Raw genomic sequence first — 27,924 nt, forward strand, 5'->3', positions numbered from 1 at the left:
AATATTTATGAGAGAAGATTGTTGAAGTAAAGAGTTAGTGAAGAAGAACAATGTTAGTAATATCAATATCAGTGATAGCATCAGTAATATCAACAGTAGTAGTGGTAAAAGCAATATTACGTACTAGTGTTATTAATGCGCAACAACAATGGTGTAATACTTGCAGTAGGACAGTGAAGATATTAGTTCACGGTAGAAACCGTAAAGATATCAATAGCAGCATCAGGAGTAGTTGTAGTAGTAGTAGTAGTAGTAGTAGTAGTAGTAGTAGTAGTAGTAGTAGTACCGTGTCATCCCTAATTTGGCGAACGTCGAGATTTCGTATTTGACATAATTGGCAAGGAAATATATTCAAAGTGTTGACGTCATTGTATGTAAAGTAGTTCATATCGAATTACCACGACTCATCTCTTGTTATTAAGTTTGATCAAAAAAATAAGAAAGAAAAAGAATACAAAGTTGAAAAATTGAACAAACATGAAAGAAAGTGTATATAAATAACACAAAAAATTAAGTTTTTTATCGTTTAAAATATCATTCCTATCGTTTTCTAAACTTCTTATAAAAAAAGGGGGAAAAGAATCAAGAAATTGAGAAATTAGATTAAAATGAAAGAAAGTATATATACATATATATATATATATATATATATATATATATATATATCTAAATATTTATGTAAGCATTATATTTCATAGTTTTCATGGGATATGCGTTAATGCAACGCATGGTACGGGGTCAAAAGTTCACCCAAAGCGAGTGACCGCGTGGCTCCATACGAATTCACTGGAAAGTTAAAAGATAAAATTCATCTGACTGCTTTGAGAAGATCTATTTTTATTTTTCTTTTTTCATGCATAAATATATGTATATATATATATATATATATACACATATAAATAGGCGAAGACCATGTACATATTTATTTTCTTTTAACAACGTGGATTTTCACGTAACGTGCTGCAAACTAGGTAACGAAACTCATCCCCCGTTGAGAGAAAATTGATATTTTTTTAGGCCATGTGTTTTCGCCATGAACCTTTAGAAACTTTGACGAGTTAATCGAATTTCATAGATCGATGGTCTCATATTCGATCCATTAGATCGTATTATCTCGTCTAGATATATATATATATTTCCTTTGGATTTTTATTTTTTTTTCTACGATTTATTCTAGTCGATGATTTTCTTAATATATATATGTATGTATGTATGTATGTATGTATGTATGTATGTATGTATGTATGTATGTATGTATGTATGTATGAATGTTGTATGTATGTATGTATGTATGTATGTATGAATGTTGTATGTATGTATGTATGTATGTATGTATGTATGTATGTATGTATGTATGTATGTATGTATGTATGTATGTATGTGTGTATGTATGTATGTATGTATGTATGTATGTATGTAGGATTAATACAAACAAAATTCTGTATTATCGTATTTTCTTTAGAACCTTTATACTAAATATTCTCCTCCGAATAAACTCCGTTTATGTAGATACATTAGAGTTTGGCCTTCTTCGTTGAGTTCTCTAACATCTATTATACAAACGTACATGATTATATACATATATATGTATATGTATTCGTATATATATATGTGTGTGTGTATGTGTGTGTATATACCTATTCTACTTATCTCCACGTTTATAAAAGTGATCTAAAAATAAGTTATCGACTTGATTTTATTGGAAGAGTCGATTGTTTGTCTCCTCCTGGTTTTTTCTTGCATATTCTTCACTTCGTTTGACGAACCTTATTCATCGATTATATGTATATCGTGCTTTCTTTTAATCGAATAAGAAAGAAAAGTAGACGGACGAGATGGTTGGTCCATGAAAATCAATAAAGAGAGAGAGAGAAAGAGAGAGAGAGAGAGAGAGAGAGAGAGAGAGAGAGAGAGAGAGAGAGAGAGAGACTTTTATCGTGTCACAGTCTATTAAACGATAGCAATAGTAAAAGAGATATTTTCGTGCAAGACACCTCATATAGAAAAGAAAAAAAGAATGGAACAGATTTTAGCCGATAAAAAGAAAAATTTCTTTCATGCTAAGTGTTAACACAGAGATGTGAATCTGTGTTTATGTGTATGTGTTAAACTTCTCAAATTGTTCAGCCAAGAGCAATGGACATCTCTTCTCATCCTTCTTCTTCTTCTTCCTCTCTACGATCTAAAGATTCTTTCCTATTGCGGTATTCGTCGCGTTTGGCTGGCTTTCAAAAAGAGTTCCTATTAAGTCCCACCAAAGTCCATCTTTATACTTCTCAAATCGGACCCACTTTCTTCCTGTTCTTCTTTACTTCTTTTGGCAAGAGTAACGTACTTGACAAGTAGAGTTCATTCTTACGAAAGAAGCAAAAAAAAAATTTTTTTTTCACTATACTAGTATATCATACTAGTATCTTTTACTATAACTTATTTTCTACTAACTCGTTCACTAATTTCTGTCGTCAATGATCGTTCGATCATACTTTGTAGGATATAGTATAACATTGAGAAAAGTATATTAAAAATACAACACGGATTTTTTTTCATGTTACATTATCGTTACCATAAAATCGTTTCGGAGATAAACCTATATGACTAATGGGAATCTAGGAAATCACCTTTGGCAAGCATTTTCGATGCCTCCGGGGCCAAACCGAACATAAAACTTCATATATTTAACCTACTTGCGATTTTACGTCTTTCGTACGTGAATTCTTTCGTTCTCTTTCATCGTTTTGGAACGCTTATCAGTTTTTTTTTCTTTCCTTCTTTCTCAGAATAAATCCTTTGGTAAAATCGAAAAAACATGTATTTATTAAGTTGATTTTGTCTATCGATTGAAAAAAGAGAACAAGAAAAAAAGATCCTGTTTTAATTAACCATTAATTTCGAACTTACGAATTATCGAAGGTTTCGTTCTCTATCCCGTTAATTACATTAGATAATGATCCTTTCGATCGTTTTCTGAATTAACCCGCTATTTGTAGTCCCATTGATATTATTCAGACTCTATACATTCGAATGATTCGATTGTGTGATAACAAAGTGATAAAGAGGCCGGATATAACTTGAACAAACGTTTCCGATAACTTTATAATCGAGTTTGAAGGATTCTCGATCGTTAATTAACAACTCCAATATAATCTTTCTTATTTGACGATACTTTTCAAATCGATCTAAGGATCGTATTTATTTTCATTGTTGATTATCTTTTATACGAATTTATAATACAAGAATGTTTGCAAATAATTTGTAGTTTTAAATGGATTAATTGTTCTAATTGTACTTATCGTATGAATTAATGAAACGCTGGTTGGAAATACGGTTTCAAGGTAGGAAATTTAGTTAGTAAATTAGGACAGATTTGAATGTATTATATTTGGTGAGTTATGAATAAATTAAAAATTGAATTGTCTAATATTTTCATTTTTCATTAATATCATATGGAATACGGAAACTATACAAGTATAAACTTTGTACATGAAACATGAAGTACTGACTTATCGTTTATCTAAGTAGAATATACATAAGAATGTAGATCTATAGGAACGTGTTGCTACTCAAAAGCGTCTCGAAAGCCACTTGGAAGATCAAATACGTTAGTAAAACAGTTTCGAGAGTACGGTATGTGTGTGAGTGTGTGTATATATTTCCTGCATTTTTGATACTTTTCTAACATCATCGAACGAAAATCCATTCTCGTGAAGAGACGCGAGGAAAAAGGATGAAGTAAAAGGGAAAAAGGATTAAAAAGAAAAAATAAATATGTAGAAGAAAGAGAAAGAAGTTAAAAAAAGAAAAGAAGGCCAGAAAGCTTTGAAAGGGCACACGTTGGAAAAGTTTCGTGAAAAACATGAAATGAGAGCAGCACTACTTTCCCTTCCAATCGATTGACTCCCTTCCTTTGCTCTTTCCTGAACCGAGCCAATCGACAGAACCGATTGAAACGCAACGTGAGACGTATATATAGCTAGCCACTTGGATACCCACTTTCTATAAGCTAGATATATCTCATTTCGATCTTTTACCTTCAATAGAATTCATTCTTCTGTGGTAGAGTAGGTAGAATCGATAGACTCCAGGGGGTTGGTGGGTTATCATGAACTTAACTGCTATTTTAACCTTCATGCATTTATTTCGATTGTTAGGAATACATATGTATATCTAGAAAGTACATGAAACTCTTGCCTCACGAGTACTATCAAGTAGAAGTAATAGTACCTACGTATTACAAGAATTATCCAGTACTAGTCCATTTGACAAGAAAATAATAATGTTAAGAAACAAATAAAAGAAATATCATTGGTCGATCGATAAAATCGGTCCAGTATCGAATTTAAGCTTTTAACTTGGAATCGATCCAGTCGCGGTAAGCTGCTATCTCGGTGTAAACACCGGGATATCCTTTCTTCGCACATCCATTACCCCAAGAGACTATACCAGCTAATCGACCATCGATAGCAAGAGGACCACCAGAGTCACCTTGGCAAGCGTCCTTGCCACCTTGTGGGTAAGCTGCACAAATTTGTCCAGCTGGTACTCCACCGAACGAAATATAAGCATCGTTGCATTCTGCCTTCGAGACAACTGGAATGTTGACGATCTGAAGTTTATCCGAAGTTGTACCACCTTGATAAGTTACACCCCAGCCAGTGATCGTAGCTTTTACTCCAGGAACAGATTCTTCTTTTGCCTCGAACAAAGAAATTGGTTGACGTTTTTCATCGAGTTCGAATGGATCTGCTAGACGGATCAATGCCACGTCGTTTTGAGGGACACCATAGATGTTGGTGCTGAATTTCTCGTGTTTGATGATCTCTGCCACCTGTTATATTTATATTCGTTTAATTAAAAGATCATGACGAAATATTGAGAATCAAGTGAATGGATCGATCAATTTTCTCCTTTTTTTTTTTTTTCCTCTCAAACCTTGGTAATAAACGTACCTTATGTTTGCTACCTCCTGAACTCTTCGTAGTTGTCCCAGCACGTACAGTTATCGTTTCTGCTGAGTAGATCGCACAATGAGCTGCAGTAAGCACCCAGTTTTTATTAATGATGCTACCACCACAGAAACCAAAACCGTATGCTTGTAAAGACACTTGATAAGGTACTTCCTCGATGTCTACATCTGCACCACCGACGATGAAACCATTTGGCGTGTAAGGGTTCAAAGGTAGTTGCCTCGGAATAGGATCCGCTATAATATTTTATGTATAACGTTTCAATGAAGTTGCAAATTATTGCTCGGTAGAATATTTAAATAATGAATACCCATATTAATTCAGAATGTTAGTGTGTGTGTATGTCTATTACTCACCAACTGCAACAGCAATGAGGAAAACAATTGTTAATTGTGTGAACATGTTGACTTCTTTCGAATGTTTGATGTACTCGGTATCGTCTGACGTTTATTTATATGAAACTCGAATTTGCAATATAATGATTTCAGACAGAGATTACAATAGAATTTTCCAAACGGTTTTTTTTATGAAATCGATATATCTTGAACGTTTTGTATAATGTTAACTTGATTCATTCATTTACAAATACGATATAAATCCCCAGGTATATCTCGTAGACTGATAACGATTTTTTTCATCGAGGTTTGTCTCATCAATCAATAAAATTAATTATAATTCTTTTGTTAGAGATATTCTGTGTCGCTAATTCTCTGTGATAGAGGATTACGATAAATAAGATTTTTTAAGTCACCTTTGTTGTCGATCATACGCTTAAATCGAAATTTCTTTTCATGACCTTCCACAATATCGAACGGTATATACATATATACGTGTATGTGTGTGCGTATATTCATCTTTTTATTTTCTTCAAGATTTTTATTTGTCTTTACTTAACGAACTTGTATAAGCATTAAAAAATAAATCATCCAGAATTAAATATGGTATCTTTTTATCTTCTCTATATTTAATCATTCATTTAGATTTAAATCTTTGTTTCGTATGTTTGATTAAGAAAGGAAGGAGGTACGAATTACATGTACATTGCGATGAATATCTTTTATTAAAAATTTTTACACAATAATGAGATAAATTTGAGAATATAAAAGTGTATCGGTAATTTAAAAATGAGAATAAAATTATCTCTTTAATTATTTCTATGTATCCTATTTATAATGTTATATCTAGAATATATCGAATGCGTTAATATTTCTCGTCAGGTTTTCTAGATAATTCATCGACCAAGACGTGTGGCTTTTTGGAGAGAGATCAGCAATAGTGTATGCAGGTGGTCTCGTATTTAGCTTGGTCATTTAATCGGAAACGATTTACGCACGAGTCTATGTTTACAGACGTTCGTGAGGGAAAACGCAAACTCAAACATAGATAGCTACATATGTATTATAGATAGTCGTTAGTAGTAGTGATCGTAAGTGCGGCTTCTTCTCCTACAATTCGGTTACGTTCTATGTATATTTCTCTCGTTTACTCAAACGAAAACGTCGGTCCCCTTCTTCTTATCATTGGTTCGATCGCTCTTAATTTAACTTATCTGTTTAATTGCAGACGTGTCAGAAAGATGTACAGATGTAAACTTACGTTGTACGGAAGGGATAGAAAGGTATGAAGAAGGGAGGAAGAGAGAGAGAGAGAGAGAGAGAGAGAGAGAGAGAGAGAGAGAGAGAGAGAGAGAGAGAGAGAGACAGGACAACAAACAATAGGAAATTTACAATTCGAGATTAGTTATCTTAGTGATCCAGTCGTGATATTTGGAGATTTCGGTGTAAACACCGGGATATCCTTTAAGCGCACAACCATTACCCCAAGAAACTATACCAGCTTGGCGACCGTTTATGGTCAAAGGACCGCCAGAATCACCTTGGCAAGCATCCTTTCCACCTTGGGGATATGCCGCGCAGATTTGATTTTCACCTATACCACCGAATAATTTTTCATATGCTTCGTAACAATCGACTTTCTCGATGATTGGAATTGTCACTGTTTGTAGAAACTCCGGTATACCATGGTTTGTTTTACCCCAGCCAGTGATAATCGCGATACTTCCTGCTTCGACCTTTTCATCTCTCGAGAACAACGTTATCGATTTTTGCGTTTCGTTTTCTTCGATGGGTTTTGAAAGATGAAGAAGGGCGATGTCGTTCAATGGTACACCCTTAGGGGTAGATGAGAAGTTTTCGTGTCGATATATTCCTGATACAATATGGACGCTACCACCGGAAGTAGATTTATCCGATCCAGTACGAACGCTATAATGGGATAAGGGTTTCCCAGCGCAATGCCCAGCCGTGAGAATCCATTCGTTATTGATTATGCTTCCGCCACAGTAATGTGAGCCTAAGTTTAGAATACTAACTTGATAAGGGACTTCTATAATCTTTGTATTTTCTCCGCCAATTATACGTCCCTCTGGAAATATTCGGCCCATTATCCTTGGCAAATCGCTTGGCACGGCTGTGAGAACAATTTGTTTTTTTTAATTTGTTAGTATCTTTTGTTCTTTTTTTTTTCTTTCTTTTTCCTTATTTTTTTTCTTTTTTTTTCTTTTTTTTTTTTTTTATTTGGATTTCATCGATTATTCCAAGTTCTAAATTATTTGTTTCGTTTCACTAGTTTGAAATCCAATCACGAATCGATTAATCACGCAAGACGTAGAAAGAATTCGTGTTGGAGAGAAGCTGGCTTATCAAAGAACGGGAATGAATCGTTGAGATCGCGATAAGTTTTTCTCACGATTCAACTAGTTTCGTTTTACTTTCGTAACCAGAGATTATACTTTCTCCGTCTCTCTCTCTCTCTCTCTCTCTCTTTTTTTCTCTTTATCTTTATATACTATGCTCAAGATCTTTGGAATGAACTATTGGGGGTATCTTAGTTCGCGTAATATTTCTAACGATATATTTTTTATAAGAATTTAAAGGACGATGTTCTTACGTCTTGAAGGGGTTTATTTTTTTTTTTTTATTTTTAAAACGTGGATATTCTTTTGATCATTTTTTTTCTGATAGATAAGAATATTATCTTTCAAGAATATACAATTTTTCTCTGGTTCTTTTTCATTCGTTTTTTTTTTTAACATCAACTTCTATTAAAAATTTGCTATGATAGAGAGAATGATTTGAGACTTACCTGATACAGCGATTACCAGTATGTTGATAACAACGAACAAGTTCTTCATTTTCTCGATTTTATTTGTCTCGTACAAATCCAAAATAGTTTCTGATAGTTCGACGTTAGTGTGTCAAGCATTTATATCTCGACAAATCGCTACGTCGTGATTTCATTTCTCCCACTTTATTTAATTCCTTAAACTAATCGGATCAACTGTATCATTGTTCGCGATCTCTTTTTCTCAAGTGTTTTATCTAACTACGTTTCTTATTCTTTATCCGTGTCTATCGATAGCACGGATAACGTTTCGACTAGATCGCATCGTTCCGTGTTGATCATCTATTTCAAAACGATCTCTTTAAATCATAGTATTTTTATCATATGTTGTTACAAAATTATCGATGTGGTATATATAAAACGAATCAAAATTATCTCGAAATATTTTTGTATTAATGAGAAAGAAATATTAATTCGTGGAACATAAATCACGTTTAGATATTTTATTAAAGAAAAATAAAAATAGAAAGGAAAAGACGTTTATTAGAGCAAGCATTATTTTAGAGTTTAATTATTTTAATTATTTTAATACATATTATTATTTAATAAATATTATTATTTTAATAAGTAGTATTATTCAATTTTAAAGAGATTTCAAGATCATTCATGTGAGTTTTTCTCAAGTTAATCGATTAAAAGATATGTATTTTATATATAAGTCGTAAACTTTTCTCATTTCTTTCCCTTATTTCAATTCCTGACTCTATCTTCAAATATATTCGCATTATACACTTCAAATTCGACAAACCCGTTTCCTCGTCGCTAGAATACATTTCTATCGAAATTCTCTAGAAAATACTTTCCGGCATTTCATCGAAATACCGAAGATCTCTCGAGAAGTATCATAAGTACAATGCGTATACTATACAGTCAGCGACCTATGTATGACAAAAATAGAAATGTTAGACGTTAGTTTCTAAAAAAACGTCATGTCTTTAACAATAATAACTTTATCATTAATAAAATACACATAAACATGTCTGTTATCTAGATTTTAAAGATCTACATTCCTAAAGATCGAAAATGATAATAGAAAATTAATTTTTTATTGATATAACATATTGATATTAAATATTATTTTTATTAAAAACAAATTCAATTAATATTTACAAATGAAATACATTTCGTAATATTTTATATGACGTTTAATTGTTTGACAAAATTGTGAACAAGTGGATAATTGTGAAGTAGATAATTAAAGATCGGAGTATCCCTCTCTCTTTCTCTGCTATTAAAGAAAAATTCTCTTTAACTAACAAACTCGACATTGCGATGGTACATAAAGACCAGCTTAGACTCCAGACTTGGCACGTATCCAATCTCGATAAGTCGGCACTTCGGTGTAAACTTCAGGAGTGTTGTTGGGTGCTGCAAAACCAAGTCCCCAAGGGAGACGATACCACCCAGTTTTTCATTGATGGCCAAGGGACTACTCGAGTAACTTTGTTAAGTGTCCTTTAGACCTTGTGAATTTTTCGGCATAGATTTTCTTTTCAGTTGAAGTACCACGATTATTACCGAGTGATAATATTAAGAAATATCTTTGATACTATTCTGTTCTACAGTGTAACAATCATTGTCTCGTGACAAAATGAATTTTGTCATTTCTGTCGTAAAGTAAAGTCGGTTGGATCATTTTGCTAAATTTCGAATGAAATGATTACGTGGATCAATGAAATTGTGAAATCTTCTACTGTATTTTTGAAATCATCACGTTGAATGTAACGATCAATATAATGATAGGTTTCACAAGGAATCGGTGATTCTCTAATAATTTTATTACTAATTCAATGCAATCGATGTATGATATATTCTTGCCACAGCACACGATTTTTCGTGATGAACTATTACAAAGGTTGTATTACCCGCATTTCATGACGCTAATTTGGTAAAAGAATCTCTTGATGCTTACTACGTCACTATCGACTATACGACCATTCAATTTAACACTTTTCGATCTTTCGAAATTGAGGTCATCGATCGTATCCCTTAGAAAAAAATAAATTCGTTCCTATTTTATTTCTATCACGTTTTCTTCCTCATCATCGAAATGGGATAGGATGAAAGGATGAATCTGATATCTTTTATGTGTGTGTGTGTGTTTATATATATATATATGTGTGTGTGTATTAGGAGAGAGAATCTGAAATTTAGATATTTTTGACTTATCTAAAATAGCTATTGCTTTATCACATTTGATGTTTAGAGTGCTCGCTAGTATTTACTTAGCGATATTTAGTATTTACTTACCGATTGTTAAATCTATACACATCATGATTAGAAAAATTTGGATTTTACTCAAATTTTGATTTCACGATAAAATTATAATTGTTTGATCGTGTCTTGTAACTTTATATTTTTACTAAAAACTTCTCTTGCGACTTCCAACAATCGTATTATTAATTTTTGTTACGTTTCACTTTACCGCCTACGTTGTCATCATTATTGTTATCTATAATTGTAAGAAAAGAGTGACTTGTATAACTGTATATATATATATATATATATATATATATATATATATACATACACACACAATTATGTATATATTGTATATTATATATACAAGAAAGTTATATTACATTATATATATACATACACACACACACTATATACGTATAATATACAAAACACGTTGTCTTAATTCGAGTTGTCCTAAGATCTCAAATTCGACTACTCTCACTATTCCTACGATTCCTAATCTCGTAACAAAACGAATAAGAAGTAACCCAGATTAGAATTAATTCATTAACCGAACTTATAATAATTTCATTTATCAGATTAATGTTTTTGTTAATTACATCCTGTAGGCTTGAAATTCGTAATATCATCGTTATTTTTATTAGCCTGTCGAGTCTAATGCTGAGGTAATACTAATCTTTTACGTAACATCTCTGCTGAATTCTACAAGTTCTTTCTCATTCTCATTTTGTGTATTAGCCAAGTGATGGGAGAACTCGATAGGTAACACGAAATTTGTCTATTCGTCATTTACGATCTTACTTCACGAATAAATTGTATGTATATTCTTTTTTTTTTTTTGAACATAAAAATTCGAGAGAAAAGAAAAAAAACTAATTATCGATACTATCCGTAAGATATCATTCTGATATTTCTATTCTTAATGCTTAGATCAATAATCTGTAGATGCTTATTATCGATTTAGATATCGTTTTATAGCTTTTAATTAGTATATAATGAGATTATTCTAAAATAATTAAAACAATAATGATATATTGGATTTGTTAAATAAAAAAAAAAAAGGAATAAAAGATATCATAATAGAATATAAGTCATGTTTATTTCGAACAAATCTGTCAATAAAAATTAGAAAGCGATATTCTTCATCGGCCATATCTAAATCGATTTCAAATATATATACATATATATGTTATATATATTTCTCTTTTATATATTTTTTATTTTTTATTTTGTATATATATATATATATATATATATATATATATATGTGTTTCAAATCACATTTGATACACATATATACACATCACTTTTTTTCACAATAAAAGTAACATGAGATACTTTTAATGTGAAAAAAACTTTTAGATTCTTAAGAATTTCCTAAGGACATTATCGTTACGAATTGGATGCCAGATCCAAAGGGAATAAGTGTCCTGGTGTAAACTAGTTTGTGTTGGTATTGTAGTTCTTTCTCCTGGGATAAAAATAAAACCCTCAAAGTTTCCTTCTTTAAGCTCGGCAAGGATCTAGCCATATCACAGACATAGTCGTTTTCCCAATACACATATATCCACATACATACATATACAGATACAGATATTGCTTCTCTTATAAAGGTTGCAGCAACACTGGCGTGAAATAATTTCAATCTTTGGACGCATTCCAGATTGAGAAGCGAACTAATAACGCTTCCTGAAATTATGGTGATAGAAAACTATCTACGTTTTGGTGACTCATGTAAGAGAGATCGATAAATAGTAACTTGGCATATTAGAAATGTGAGATTCGATGCATTTCCGAGGAGTTAGAATCAGAGAATACATCCCGAGTCGAAAGTAGGAGATAAAGAGCTAAGCCTCTAGGGAAGTACGTTTTCTATTTCGAGTAACTGCAAAATCGGGTCGATATAACTGACGCGAAACTCGTATACTGAGTTAGAACGTGTGTGCGTGCCAACTTTAATACTTCTCGATTTGCTAATTCGTAACATGTGTTTCATTTCATGAACGAAAGAAAAATAAAAGAATATATGTGTGTGTGTATATATATAATATGGGTATCTAATATATATTATAATAAATAGATCTACTGACAAGTAATATATATATATATATACTTACTAACGAGAAAAAAAATTGTTTATTGATCTATGCAATGTTATTTCATTATGTTATTTTTAGTTTCAATCTATGTATTTTGGAAGATAAGGAATATTGTATAAAAATGGGCAAATTTGTTTCTTAACTTTTGTTAGCAAGTGTGTGTATATATATTTAATATAAATATAAATGTATATCTAGCTTGTGATATAGTATAATATAGTATTGCATATACATATATATATATATATATATATATATGTAATACATTTATTATTTAATCAAAAAAAGAATACAACAGTATCGAAGAAAGAAGATAAAAAAAAAGATGAATTAAACCAAATAATAAATTTGACTTGAAAATCTGTTCGTTAAACTTGTTAACAAAGATTTATAACGACATTGATCTATAAATCACGAAGAAACGAAAATATAGTTGTTTAGTGATTATAAATGCACATATGTTGCCAATATCTTGATCCTTTAACAAGATTATGAAAGATATTTGAACGTACAGTTGAACGCTATCGAGTTAGATAACGATCGATTAGACGTTGGATTATCGATGATCACGAAATTTATCAAAAATTATGTCACAAACGACGTTAGAATAAAAATTGGATGACAATCGAGAGGAATATTTTCGAACGTTAAATTCGGCATTCATTGGATCCTACATGGGTGTTCGTTTTCAACGAATATGGAATCGAACGGTACTCATGACAGGGCATTTAATTAAAAGGCCGATAGCCAGGATCTCCTCTCATACATATACATACATATATATATATATATATATATATACATATGTCGTACTATGCGTGTAGACGAATTCGTTACCAAGTGGGTGTAGAATTGATAGCCATCCATTCGGATCAATCTATCAACCTACCTAGCGATTTAGTTCTTCTCGTTTCCTAGGAAATTCGTTTTTATTCGACAAATCTCGGTATGAAATGAAAAAGTAACTCGTGTGAAATGATTCACGATGAAGGAAAATATTGTCAATGGATTATCATCCACGTTACAAATGTAATAGCACTTGTACCTATGCATCTACGCATGTACGTATATACGTACGATATACGTATATATATATATATATATATATATATATATATATATATATGTATATTTGTATTTGCATTTGATGTTTGTATTTGGAATTTGATGTTTTCTGTGTTTCTCTTTTTACTCATTACATTCTACTGATGTATTCACCGGCAATCACGTGAAAAGTTTTATCGAGAGCTGTCAACAGTATACCGACAACATGCTGTTCGCTAGACACTCGAGTATGTTCGTAGCATGGTGTATCCGGTTCATCAAAGACAGGGATGCGTTTTGCTTCCCCTTGTCGTGTAAACTGAACTTCCCATGGCAAATAAAGAAAGAGAAAAAGAGAGAGAGAGAGAGAGAGAGAGAGAGAGAGAGAAAAGAAGATAGGAAATATGTATTTTCAAGCAAAATGAATCTAATATTTTCTCTTTTTCTCTCTTGTTTTTTCTTTTCTTTTTTTAAAAATATTTTATTTATCTTTTTCTTTTTCTCAAAAGAATAAAACAATCATGAACGAATAACTCTTATGTTATTAATAATTAATTGCTGATTTTAAGCGACGACTACTGACTTCTCTTTTGAATCATCGCCAAAGATGACGGAACAACGAATAACGATGCATTTAATCGAAGATTTATGGTTGTCGACGTCGAGAAATGATTCGACGAAATCGTCGGGCACGATTCTCCATTTCTGATCTATACATATATAGACGCATATATATGTACGTGTGTATATATATATATATATATATACATATATCATCTATATATATATATATATATATATATATATATATATATATTCAAATTGGCTTTTCACTGCGACTTTTGCGTTACGTTGATAAAAGAGAAGATCCAGAATGAATAAGCACTCTATGATTTATTTACATATATACAAAGACTTATATAGCACATAGGTATACACACACACATACTCACACATGTATATATTGGGATAAATGATATTAATTTGCATCTGTTGTTTAATTTGCATCATTTGTTACTATTGTTTCTACTTTTTTAACAATTTTATTTACTAAACTTCAATTTTATTAAAAAATAGATATACATTGACACGAATTGAAAATCATTTTCATAATACATAAATACACATACACATACACGCACACACAATGAGAAACGAATTTAATTTGTATCGTTACTATTGTAATTACTTTTGTAAAGATTTTATTTAATGAAATATATATATTGCCACGAATCGAAGATCATTTTCTATATATATATATATACAATAATATATAGACATACAATAAGAAACAAAGTAAATTCGTATCATTATTAATATTACTAGTTTTCTTTTTAACAATACTTAAAATCGTATAACGTGAATTATTATACACATAGTTTATTCAATGAGATAACACAGAAAAAATGTTTTATAAAAGAGAGAATAAACTTTATTATTCCCACTCGCTATGAACAACTATAATTCTATTTCACATTGATCTTTCATTTTTTAGACTATATTGAACCATCATTAAAACCTTTGAAATCATCGTGGACTATGACAAATTTTTTCAACTCGAATTTGTTAGATCGAGGAGAAAACTATTGGAACAAGAAGTACGTAGGTTGTTATTATAACTTTAACCTCGTTTGACCCGGAAAACGAGGTTCACAGAGTGGGAGCTCTTCTGTCTCCGGTTTGACGTCATAGAGGAAGTACGTTCCTGCGTATAACAGGATGGAGCACCGACCGAAACCATTTACAACCCTCTCTTTTAATTTAACGCCATTCTCAGACATAGACACATATATACACAATACATATATGTAATAAAGATATGTTGGTTCCATGTAACAATAGAGGATTTTTTCATAAATTTTCCAACGAGAGAAAAACAAAAAGAAATAACTCTCATAGATATTTAATCTAAAAAACGTTGCATCGAAATTAATGTGCGATTTATTTTATCATTTATCTTTTTTCTTTATCGTATTATTAGGAATTAATGATTAATTAATTTGTTGATTCATCGCCGTTGTAAAAATTTAACAATAAATCAAGCCAAATTTATCTAAGAACACTTTCGAATTTCTATGTTGAGCGTTACACGACGTTTTTTAAGATAACTTTACATAACTATGTTTCTTTACAACGTGTTGTTTTTATTAGAATAAATTGCGTGACATGCTTTCTCAAGTAAAAAGAATATTAAGATACAAGTTTTAGATGAACAGAATTAAAAAAAAAAATAAAAAAAAAATAAAAAAAAAAGAAAAATACGAAAAGATAAGTAAAAAATAATATAAAGAATAAAATGCAAAAGGATAAATATGTACGTGTAAATAAAGAATTATCTTTCCAAAAATAATCATAGTAAAAGAAAACAAGAAACAAGGAAAGATGGTAAACGGACAATCTTTGGAATAATAATTCGAGAATATTAATTTTTTTAAGAGAATACAAATCTTTTCAAAAGAATATAATTTTTTAAAGAGAATCATTAAAGTTTTAGTTTGTCGAATGTTTAATCTTTATCGGGAGTTTTATCTTTATCGCGACGAGCTTTAAATCATTTCGCTTATAATTCCTATTAGTTGAACGATATAGAGAACGAGAAAGACAGAGAGCGAGCTATATCGTGCCAATTCTCAACGGGATCGTTATACCTCTTTGCAATATGTATATGCCGAGATTATTTCGAGTATACACGAAGGACGGTTGAGATAAGCTTACAAAAGCTATTGTCTTTAAGGTTAAAGCCACTTCGAGTTTCCTTTCAGCGATCGTAATGAACATGCGAGTTTGTCTATCGATAACTTAGTATAACGGGTTAGTTAATTATCGTCGGTGATGATCATAATTAATTATTTCTACAATTAGAACACGAGATTAAAGGTATTATTAAGTATTGATAAGTATCGAATATCGATATCGATGAATATTTTCAATTGAATGAGAATTAAATGTATTTTTATCTTTTATTGTTTTGTTTTCTTTCTTTTCTGTTTTCTCTTTTTCTTTCTTTCTTTCTTCTTCTTTTTTTGTTTTTTTTTTAATTTAGTAGAATTTGAGAATTCGTAAGATTATCTTTGTAAAGTATTATTATGTATATAATAATACTAGTAATAGTACTAGTAATAATACATTCTGTATATTCTTATATATTGATAATTATATATATTATATAATTATAATTATATAATATTTCTAATTAGAACTATGTATATATATATTACATAATTATAATTATATATTATAATTATATATAATATAATTGTATATACTATATAATAGTATCGTTATTTCTCAAATACATATACTGAGTGTACATACATACATACATATATATATATACATATATGTACATGTGTGTATATGTGTATAGAGAGGGAGAGGTGGGGAGGGTGAAAGGAGGGAGAATAATCGATATACGAATAAGCATCGGAGAAATCGATGGAAATTAGTCCAATGTAGTTCCCCTATAATATTGTCTCGTGTAGTTGAATACTCGCGTATGGTAACTAGTAATTAGTCTTGATTGCATTCTCCTGTGCATTAATGCGATCGCGAATCGAAACCGATCTCTCGACCATTTATAACTACCGTCTTTCTCTGCTCTCCCTCTCTCTCTCTCTCTCTCTCTCTCTCTCTCTCTCTCTCTTTATCTCTCTCTTTCTCTTGGGTATTGCTTAAGATTTTATTATATTGTATAGACAGTAACGAGCAAGCTTTGTTCTGCAATGAGCCAAAATTAAATATCTGATATTGTTATTCGTACAATTCATTATGAACGAAAAATATTTAAATTGATTAAAAAAGAAATTAATAATTGATAAAAATTAATAATTGATAGAAAAAGAAAAAATTATAAATTATTGAATGGTATTTTTGTTATTGAATGTTATTGTTGGCATCAATTTACAATGAAATGTTTTCTATAATTCGATTGATTTTTTATTAATAATACTTTTAATGTATACGCATAAATATATATGTATATATATATTTTTGTAATCGAACGAAATCTATTAGTTGTTTATTTTTAATTAGATATATGATTCTACTTCTCGTTAATAAACTTTACATTATTATATTGGAAGATATATTGAAAGATATTGGAATAAACTCTAATACAATTTTTTATTCGTTTGTCGTTAACGTTACGACTTTTGATAAAAGATTTTGATACTTCGGTTAATAATTAAAATGCGTTTCTACGGGCCGTAGATAACTAAGCACTTCACAAATGTATCATCGTAAGATGTAATACCACTGATTAAGAAATTCACTAATTATAGTCGACTATTGTCATTTTTCGATGCGAGATGTAAGTCGTAATTGCATTGATACGTATATGAATACGTATATGATAACGTTTTTTTTATAAATCCTGAGTTACTCATTTCTGATACAGATTGAGATATATACAGATATATATATATATATATATATATATATATATATATATATATATTATATATTATATATTATATATATATAGAGAAAGAGAGGGAGAGAGAGAGAGAGAGAGAGAGAGAAAGAAAGGGTAAACGAATCGAGAATTTGAATAAAACAAAGAACGATATCGAGATTAAATTGAAAAGAAACTTTGTTAGCTTTTGACAAAGAGGCACTCGATAAGAAAGCATGAACCGTCCAAAGTACAATTATATCAAAAATCCATTCAAATTGAAGACGATTACATATATATCCGATTATGATACCTTATATTTCTTATTATTCGTATAAAAGAAAAGAAAAGAAAGAAAAAAAAAAAAAAAGAAAAACAGTTAAGAAGAATAAGAAAGAAATCTCATCTTTATTTCCGAATATCTTCAATTATGATTGATTTCTAAAAACAATAAGAATAATAATAACAATAATAATAACAACAACAATAACAACGATAATAATAATTATGATAAGAAGAAGAATAATAAAAGTATCTTGGTATATTCAATTTTCCTTTCTTGTTCTTACGTGGTATATGTATTTAGTACAATGTAAAATTTAATGTGGGATTTCAATTAAACGTGTCATTTAATGCGTATTATGATTAATATGCATTATTCATACACATATGTATATATCTATATTTAAATGAAAATCGAATTTATGTCTCGATGACAAATTAAATTTACAATATTGAAATAAGCGTGTCACGATCAGGTACACGCATCACGTTCGATCGTCGACGATCTTTCTATATATAAAATATATCGATACCAAACGATATTACATTCGTTAAAATGCATATATGTATTACGAACGTACGCGTACATACGTACATACAGAAAAATGAAGAAAAAAATAGAGAAATAGAGAGAGAGAGAGAGAGAGAGAGAGAAAGAGAGAGAGATGAAAGTTCATTGTTTTCCAGGAAGGACGTCTCTCCTAACGAAGGGAGTTTTCGATGAGGTCTCGTATTTTTCTATTCCTGTTGCTTTCTTTTTTTCTTTCTTTTTTTTTTTTTTTGATTTTGATTTTGATTTTATCTTTTTTATATTTCATTTAGTTTTCCATGATACACGATACACGAACGACCGTGCGAATTTCTTCGCACAAAATATTTCTCTACGATTTCGTACCGTACCTCGATGGAAAATTTATTTTCAATTAATTTCTTCAACGTAGTTTTTTGTTACATTTATTGACTAGCCAGCGATCCTTTTCTCTCTTTCTTTCTCTATCTTTCTTTTATCTTTTCTTTTATTTGTCAATCTTTCTTTCTTTTTCTTTTTTAAATACGCAGGTATATTTATTTCTTTCTCTCTTTTTCATTTCCATTCGTACAAATTTTCATAAAAGTTTCTTAAAAATTAATCAACTTTTTAAATTTGGTTTTTTTGTATTACGTTATCATCCGTTCGAAAATTCTTTCTTGATTTGTCATATTTATATTTTTATAATATCTTATTTCTTTCTTTCTTTTCTTTTTTTTTTTTTTTTTTTTTTTTTTGATCGGAAGAAATTTCGATAAAAAAATTTATCAGTTAACTTTCTAAGTGTGACTTCTTTGATACGTTATCGTCTAACAATTTCTATAATTGTCTATCGAGTTTTCATTTTTACAATTTTTATCTATACGTACATATCCACAAGCATTTGTTTCTTTTTTTTTTGTATTTTTGATACAAACTTCATTGAAACGTTAACAAAAATTAGTTAACTTTTTAAACGTCGTCTAGTTGTGCATTATCATCTATTCGGCGATTCTCATATTAATATCTTTTATATAATTTTTTTCCCTTGTTTTATTTCAAATTTTTGATTCGTAGAAATGTCGGTAAAAAGTTAACAAGAATTGGAATGGGATACCATCATCGTTTAGTTTTATGCAAATACTATTCTTTATCTTACTGGACGAGTTGGGAATGTAGACGAAAGAGCGTGCAACAATTACTGGGATAATGAAACGATCTCGTCCTTCTGGTCTCATTCTCATCTGCTTTTCAACGTCGGCGATGCATAGAGCTTTTAAACGAGCGCAGATAAAACAAGAAGCCGGAGGCCTTGAAAGTGGGTTATTAACCTCTTTCCGTAAACCCGAATCAAAATTGGAACGAGTTGTTACCTACGAAACGATGTACATATACATGTACATTGTACATTTTACATTATATATGTATATTGTACATTATACATATATAAATATATACATAGGAATGCATTTCGTTGCAATTTCAATTTGTGATAATTGCAACGGTATAATTTTCCTCTGTGTTATACGATCAATATAAATCGGCTTGTGCAGTATTAAACTTCGCTAAATTTTATGAACGATAACTATCGTTATTATAAAGTTGAATCGTATGAACCATGCGAATTTTCTAGAAAGATTTTCAAAATTAACAACGAGTAGAAAAGTTCGAAACTTCATTTAGTCAAATTTTGATATAATTGACAATAATTCCTCTTATACGATCAATCACGAATAAATTATCTGTTTTCGCTATTATTGTGAAGTATTGTTCTTCAAAATATATCTAAATGTTTTATCGTTAAGTTGTATACACAGTTACAAATTTTCCAATCGATGAAAATACACGATATTATTTATTTAAATATAAAGAAAGGAAGATACTTTACCGATATTACTTATTAGCCAATACGGTATAGATAAGGGATATTTTAACATAATTAATGTCAATATTTTCTAATGATTTTATAATACTTAAAACTAAAAAAAGATACCTATTTATTTAAATATAAAATATTCTATATTAACATTAATGCATGTATACATATTAGTACATGATATACATGTACAAACAATGTCAAGATTACCTTAAAAATATTCGTTATAAAATCAATTATTATTAAATTAATTAATTAACTAATTAAATTATAAAAATTTAAATATATATATATATATATTTAATATTATTACACTGAAAGAAAAAGAGAATGTTTATATCATTTATTAGCTGACGTATACAAAGCAAATCTTATTACAATGTTTATATGTTTCTATATAAGCTCAAATATCTAAATACACCTTATGTTATTTACTTTCTGTCAAATATCGTATGAGATCAGTCTTTCGGTAACCACCGAGGTGGAGAGTTGGAAGATCCGATATAAACATACGTTTGTAAATAGATACATATGTATACAACTAGATACATAATACACACACACACACACACATACACATACACAAAGTATATAGTAGTAGGATCCTACTTTAAAGAGATACGATCGTCACGTTCATAGAAAATGCGTACACTAGGAGTTCCGGAAATTTCAAACGTCGATAGATATCAAACGTTATCGATAAGCTTCCGAGATATTCCTCTGTGTGTTCAGAAGAACGTCGCAAAGGTCGTGGTTATTTACGCTACTACACGCAAAATACGAGCGAGAAAGCGTGACGCTAAACGTTTTTACTTTAATCATAGTGTTCGTTAAATCAAACTTGTTATTTTTTATTTTTCTTTCTTTCTTTTCTTTTTTTTTTTTTTTTGTCGTACTCATTTAGATATAAGCATAATTCTACGAACGATTCGTGCTAAGAAATAATTGGAACGTTAGAAGATGTACACGCGTAGTTCGAAGAATAAAACGATAAAGGGCGAACGTAATAGCGATCGATATTATTATTATTATTATTATTATTATTATTATTATTTTTTGTTCGTTTTCTAGTCTTTTGATCTCTTTATTAATACTCTCTTATTATTATTATTATTATTTATGTAAGTGACATCAATAATTTTACACATACACAAACATTTTAATTTCGAATTGTGAATTTGGTATCTTTAAAAATCGCTTTATAAAATTGTGAATTTTCTTCTTTCTTTGAAGAGACCAAAATGCGTACGTTTGATCTTACTTAAAAGTACGTGAGATCTAGACGATCATCTTTATCTTGATTAATTAAGAATTTCAATCGATCAAGAAAATGAATTGGTTGTTTCGTTTGTTCGTTCTTATCGTTAATAATAGATTGATCATTGATATTGCGAATTTGAAGTGAATATACTAGATGCAAATAGAGATAAGAAGAAAGTAAATAAACAAACAAACAAGTACGAGGAAGTTAGTAATAACTATTATATTTATACAATATTACTATTGTACTATGTCGTTATAAATTCTTTTTTCAATTAGTTAAATTATTTTCAATTATGCGAAATAGTCGAACAGGAAAGACAAAAGATTATAGCTAGTAAAGACCTGGCCTTTACACCGATTGCGTTTGGCGTCTAGCTGGCACAAGAAGACACCACCGTGTCACGGTCACGACAAAGTGCGGATTTGCCTTGAATACTTATCTCTTTTCGTCGTCATACTCGAATGAGTTTTATTTAAATATATTCGTAGATAAGATGACAAAATTTTGAGTAGTATAAAATATAAATATTTTAGAAATATGGTAAACGATACGTTTCGATTATTATTTCATTGATTATCATCGGATCTCGATTTTTGATAATTTAGCACAATTATTTGCTCATTATTATTCTTAAATATGTTCATAGCTTGATCGGTAATCTAGTTTTACATTTATAAAATATTTATTTTATTATTACTAATTAAGTATCAACAGTTCAATTTATAATCCGTTTCGTTATTTATATCGAGTTTTATTTTTATTATTAATTAAATATTTTCACGGTTCGATCGGTACATTCTACTTCGATATTTATTTAACAAATTTTTATGTTCATTAGGAATTAAACATATCATCGATTGGTTAGATTCCTGATTTATTTCGATATTCATTTAAAAGTGTTCACATTTATTATTAATTAAGTACATATATATATATATATGTATATATTCAATGTAAAATCTTTTATCTAATTCGATGTTTATACACTTCCATTCTTATTATTAATTAACCATCATTCCATAAGTAATTCAATTCAAATACTTACGATGTATTATTTTTATTACTATTATTAATACTGTATCTATAACTTGATTTGTAATTTAGTTGAATGTTAATCAATCTACTTTTATTATTTAGTATTCATGGCACGAAGAGAAATGTTGCTCAATATTTATGAAGAGAATAGTTTTTTCTTTCTTTCTTTCTTATTGTTTTTAATTACTTTTCTTCTACTGAAAGAGTAATCAAAGTAAGAGAGAGAAAGAGAGAAAGAGAGAGAGAGAGAGAGAGAGAGAGAGAGAGAGAGAGAGAGAGAGAGAGAGAGTGAGAGTGAAAGAAAGAGAGAGAGAGAGAGAAAGAAAGATACGTTGGTTAAACGAGACTATTATTCGAATGCCGAGAATATCTTAGGGTCTCGACGTCTATACGTTGCAATATCAGTTCGTTGAGAGAGAAAGAGAGAGAGAGAGAGGGGGGGGTAGGGGAAGATGGGAAGGAGAGAAAGAGAGAAGAGAGAGAGAGAGAAAGAGTCAAGGGTGCACTTGTCGTGGATGGTGGCTCCTCTTAATAAAATATATGCAGACAATGAGTCTTTAACAACGACGTAAAGTACCGATGAACTATAAATAACGTTCCAATCGACCAGCTTTCATCCTTACCAACGACAACGACGAGGACAAGGACTAGCCTTTGGCACTAAATTCTAATTTAATTTTGTACCGAAAAGATCGACGACAACAACGACGACGACAGCGACGACAATGGCGAAAAATTCATACTCCATCGTTTATCTCACCTTTTTTTTTTTCTTTCTTTTCTTCTTTTTTTTTTTTTTTTTTTTTTTTCCTTTAAGAACTTTTTTCCTTTCAAGCAAGTTCAAATTATCTGATCGAATGAATTTAGAACGAATTTATAAATCGATCGTTATCGATCGTACGATCAATAACTCGTGTATGTAATTGTTGTCATTTTTTGTTTGAACATATTCTTGCTGGTATATTTTGTTGGGTTGTTTTATCGGGTCCAATGATCTTATCTAAAAAATTTTCGCGTAATCTCATGGAGACAATGTATACGTATATATATATATATATACATAATATATACATATATATATATATATATATATATATATATATATATATATACGTACATACCTGTACTTTACACATTTCGTGATAATATTCGTTAGATAAATGAAGTGGTGTCCTCTTTTCACTTGGATCGATCTCTCGCGATAATAATTTATCGTTCTCTTCGTTTTATATTCGTAGTATGTTTGTATATTTACTTTATTTTATTTTATTTCATTTCATTTCATTTTACTTTTCTTTTGTTAATAGAACAAAAGGCATTGAGTTTATTCTCGTGTCATCTCGTCGAACATTTACACTCCTATATAACTGTGAAAATAAAAATCAAATATGTCAGTATGCGCATAACGTAATAACGAAAGAAATTTATTCTATAATTGATATCGGTCGATTGGTACACGATCGAGAGAATGAAACGACGAAAGAAAACAGAGAAACAAGAATCAATCATTGAACCGACTCGTTTCTCCAATGATATCTATCGATAAATTATTTCTTTTTCTTTTTTTTTGTTCTTTCTTTCTTTTCTTCAGTATTACCGAGTTTTATCGCATGAATGTATTCATAGAGCAAACGTTAATAATTTATCGTGTATTATCACTTTTCATATACACACGTGTCATATATACTATTAAATATATATGTATATATAAAATATATATATATATATTTGATTAATAATCGAATAATTCAATGATACTTATACATACCTATATCAAACGTGATCGATAATAGCGATTGATAGATAAAATGTTTACCATTAAGAAACGATAATCAATTCTTATTCGATCGAATAACTATTAAAATAATGATAAATCGAATATTTACATGATCATCGTATACTTATCTCAAATTCATTTATTTTTTAATTATATTTAAAATTAGAAATATATGCTTCGAACAATAAAAAGAATATACCACTGTCAATTGATTTTATCACCAATTAAATAACAGCAAGCAAGTAAAAATGTATCTGGAAAAAATCATCTGGAAAATTGTTAATTAATTTTTCATTACTCTATTGTACACATTTGTAATTTGAAAAACTCCAAGATTGATTGTGTATTACGGGAACGTGGCTGTGATATATGGTATGTATATGTGTGTATATATGTACACTGTATATACATACATTGTATGTAAATTTCGTTCGCTTGCCATATTCTTTTTTTCTCTTAAATTTTTCTTTGTATTTATGTAGAAAAGAAAAACTCGAATAAAATCGATATTATTATGAAAGAATGTGTAGGTGGTAGGAGAAACTTGTGGCTTAGAGCTTTCGTTTCACACGGGAGTAAAGATTTAAATCTGAAATTATTAATTTCATTGTCTCGCGGTTAGTTTTAGATAGGTGAAGGTTGCAGTAAAAATTCGTGATTGCGTTTATGAGCGTTAGCAGCGACCGCGAGGTAAAGATCGATTTTGCGTGGCGAGGTGAAAAATAAATGCAATTCTTTACCCCTTTTCTCTCTCTCTCTCTCTCTTTCTCTCTCTTTTTTCTTTCTCTTTCTCTTTCACAGACACGTTCTCTTTCTTTTTCTCTTTCTCTTTCATATGAGTACACTAATACTATTCTCTCACTATTTTTCCAGACTATCGCGTATCTCTTTGTGCAAACCAAACGTACGATTAAATGAACAACCAAGGTATTCGCGAGGTATTATTTCGAGTCGGTTAACTTTTTTTTTTTTTTTTTTTTTTTTAGATGAAAGTGACCTGAAAATATGTTTACTCGTTCGAGATTAATTGTTTATAGATTTACACCTTGTTTTTTTTTTTCTTTGTTTTGTTTAATTCGTTGCACTGAGAATACTACTTTTATTGTTTAATTTAATTGAACTTAAATTATTAATTAATTAATTAATTAATTTTTCTTTCTATTTTCTCTGCCTCTCTTTTTCTTTTATTTTTCGTTGTATTCGTTTCGTTTCTCTTATAATCCCATATATTGAACATTTTTTCTTCGCTTCACTTTATTTTATTTTATATTATTTTATTTTATTTTATTTTATTTTATTTTATTTTATTTTATTTTATTTTATTTTATTTTATTTTATTCCTTTAAGCAATTTCAAATATTTACAGATATTTAAAAAATATTTTATTTATTTATGTATTTATTTTGATTTCTATTTTCTCTTTCTCTTTATTTTATTTATCGATGTATTCATTGTCTCGTGTGTATGGAAATCTTCGATATATGGAAAATACTGAGTTCGTAAAATAAAAAAATTTATTTTTTATTTTTATTTTTATCTTTTTTGTCATTTACGATGCCTATAATCGTTCATATTTTTTTTTCCTTTCTTTTTATTCTCTCTCCTTCTCCCCCCTTTTTGTCTTGCAAGGAGGTCAACAAGATAATACTTCACTAGGTAAGATTAATATTTCAAAAGAAGGACGAGTTTAAAGAAGAATTTTTTTTCTTTATACGTACATATATATTTTACATTTTGTTTTCTCTTTTTTTCCTTTTTTTTTCCCCCTTTTTTTCCACTAAAAGATTGTTTACTTGTTAGAACATTTTTTAATTTTATTTCCTTGTTATAGATGTTACATTTGTAAACCCTTTATAACGTCATGTAACAACTTCAAAATCGTATAACCATTATATATATATATATATATGTATGTATGTATGTATGTATGTATGTATGTATGTATGTATGTATGTATGTATATGTATCTTCGTTCTCTTTTTTTTTTCTTTTTTTTTTTTCAAATCAATCAAAGTTAATATTTATCTTAAAAGTTATTATTTCTTAAGTATACTATATTATATCTAATATAGTATAATTATACTGATTATAAATTAATTTAGATAGAGAGAGAAAATAGAGAATATAACCATATTTTGTATAGTAAGAGTATAGTTATATTTACTATAATATAACTATATCAAATATAAGTCGTATTAGAAATTTTACATTACATAATTTTTCATTAGACATAACAAAAATTTAATTATAGATTAATTAATGTTAATGTGTAATATTTGAGATTCGTATCTTCGTGCGAACATATATATATATATATATATATATATATATATATACGTACGTATATGTTCGTTCCAATCGCATAATCGCAAGCTTAGGAAATGGTGCCAAGGTAACAAAACGTTAGATCGAGTGCGTACATTTGAGTTATTAAGTGCATTTAGAGTATAATTAGAATCCTTCGAGATTAGAATCTCTTTTCTTTTCTTTTTAATTTCTCTTTTCTTTTTTTCTCTCATCGTAATAATATTTCAAAGGAGATATAGTAGCAAGAAAAGTAATAATTTTTCTTTTATTTCTTTAATTTTTTTTTCGTTTATTCTTTTTATTTTTTATTATTAATTTCTTTTTTTTTTAATGACGTCTGCTCAAACGTCGTTATTAAAGGGCGTGAGCGCGAAAGCAGAAAACATGATATTTTCCGGATAAGCAAGATTTCTTTCGTCAGCTTCTTTCATGATATTTCTGACTTGCTTGAGCTTGTGAAACCAAAATTTCACGCTGGAAAGATCATGGACAATAAAATAGGAGACAAAACGTGAGAACTTGGTATGAAAGGCTTGAATATATGTATGTATGTATGTATGTATGTATGTATGTATGTATGTATGTTGCATGTATGGATGCACATACATACGTAATTCAAATCTCACGTTCGAAATCATCTTGTTTTCTTAACCAAAATCAGAGAGAGAATAATTATTCTGATTGTTTAAGTTAAATCTCCATAATACAATTTTTTTTGTTTATGTCTAACCAAAACTTAGGTGATATAAAATTTATATAATAATTTATATCGGTATAATTATATCGCATTGGATATAAGCTTTTAATCGTTAAACTTTTGTGATAGAAAAATAAAATAAGATTTAACAAAACACAGGATATACGAGTATATATGTATATAATCTCAAAATTACATGACATGAGTTATTGAGATAAAATTATATTTCTCTTAGTCTTAAATTAAACCGCAAAATAAAAAAAGGAATTATTATTTTGAGATTACAATGAAAT

General features: G+C 29.4%; 3 protein-coding genes across 22 annotated transcripts in view; 1 reads left to right on the top strand and 2 right to left on the bottom strand.

Annotated features, from left to right (window-relative positions):
• LOC122631285 (glutamate-gated chloride channel) overlaps positions 1 to 27,924 on the top strand; it is a 94,762-nt gene that overhangs the window by 7,981 nt on the left and 58,857 nt on the right. The window lies entirely within an intron of this gene.
• On the bottom strand, positions 4,116 to 5,456 carry LOC122631292 (trypsin-1-like). The gene is made up of 3 exons (XM_043816813.1): positions 5,321 to 5,456; positions 4,947 to 5,200; positions 4,116 to 4,825 (listed from the first exon to the last, which is right to left on the bottom strand). The coding sequence occupies exons 1-3, from the start codon at positions 5,364 to 5,366 to the stop codon at positions 4,337 to 4,339; spliced, it is 789 nt and encodes a 262-aa protein (XP_043672748.1). The 5' UTR covers positions 5,367 to 5,456; the 3' UTR covers positions 4,116 to 4,336.
• On the bottom strand, positions 5,992 to 8,263 carry LOC122631291 (trypsin-3-like). Its single transcript, XM_043816812.1, has 2 exons — positions 8,109 to 8,263; positions 5,992 to 7,433 (listed from the first exon to the last, which is right to left on the bottom strand). The coding sequence occupies exons 1-2, from the start codon at positions 8,155 to 8,157 to the stop codon at positions 6,688 to 6,690; spliced, it is 795 nt and encodes a 264-aa protein (XP_043672747.1). The 5' UTR covers positions 8,158 to 8,263; the 3' UTR covers positions 5,992 to 6,687.

The sequence above is a fragment of the Vespula pensylvanica genome, chromosome 8 (assembly GCF_014466175.1).
Source record: "Vespula pensylvanica isolate Volc-1 chromosome 8, ASM1446617v1, whole genome shotgun sequence".
Taxonomy (NCBI): Eukaryota; Metazoa; Arthropoda; class Insecta; order Hymenoptera; family Vespidae; genus Vespula; species Vespula pensylvanica.

What these genes read in the sequence shown, in the direction of transcription:
- LOC122631292 (XM_043816813.1), bottom strand. Translation starts at nt 5,366, where the DNA reads ATGTTCACACAATTAACAATTGTTTTCCTCATTGCTGTTGCAGTTG. An exon ending in CCTCATTGCTGTTGCAGTTG is followed by an intron (nt 5,201 to 5,320) that starts GTGAGTAATAGA and finishes AAAATATTATAG; the next exon opens with CGGATCCTATTCCGAGGCAA. An exon ending in CAGGAGGTAGCAAACATAAG is followed by an intron (nt 4,826 to 4,946) that starts GTACGTTTATTA and finishes TAAATATAACAG; the next exon opens with GTGGCAGAGATCATCAAACA.
- LOC122631291 (XM_043816812.1), bottom strand. Translation starts at nt 8,157, where the DNA reads ATGAAGAACTTGTTCGTTGTTATCAACATACTGGTAATCGCTGTATCA. An exon ending in ACTGGTAATCGCTGTATCAG is followed by an intron (nt 7,434 to 8,108) that starts GTAAGTCTCAAA and finishes TTGTTCTCACAG; the next exon opens with CCGTGCCAAGCGATTTGCCA.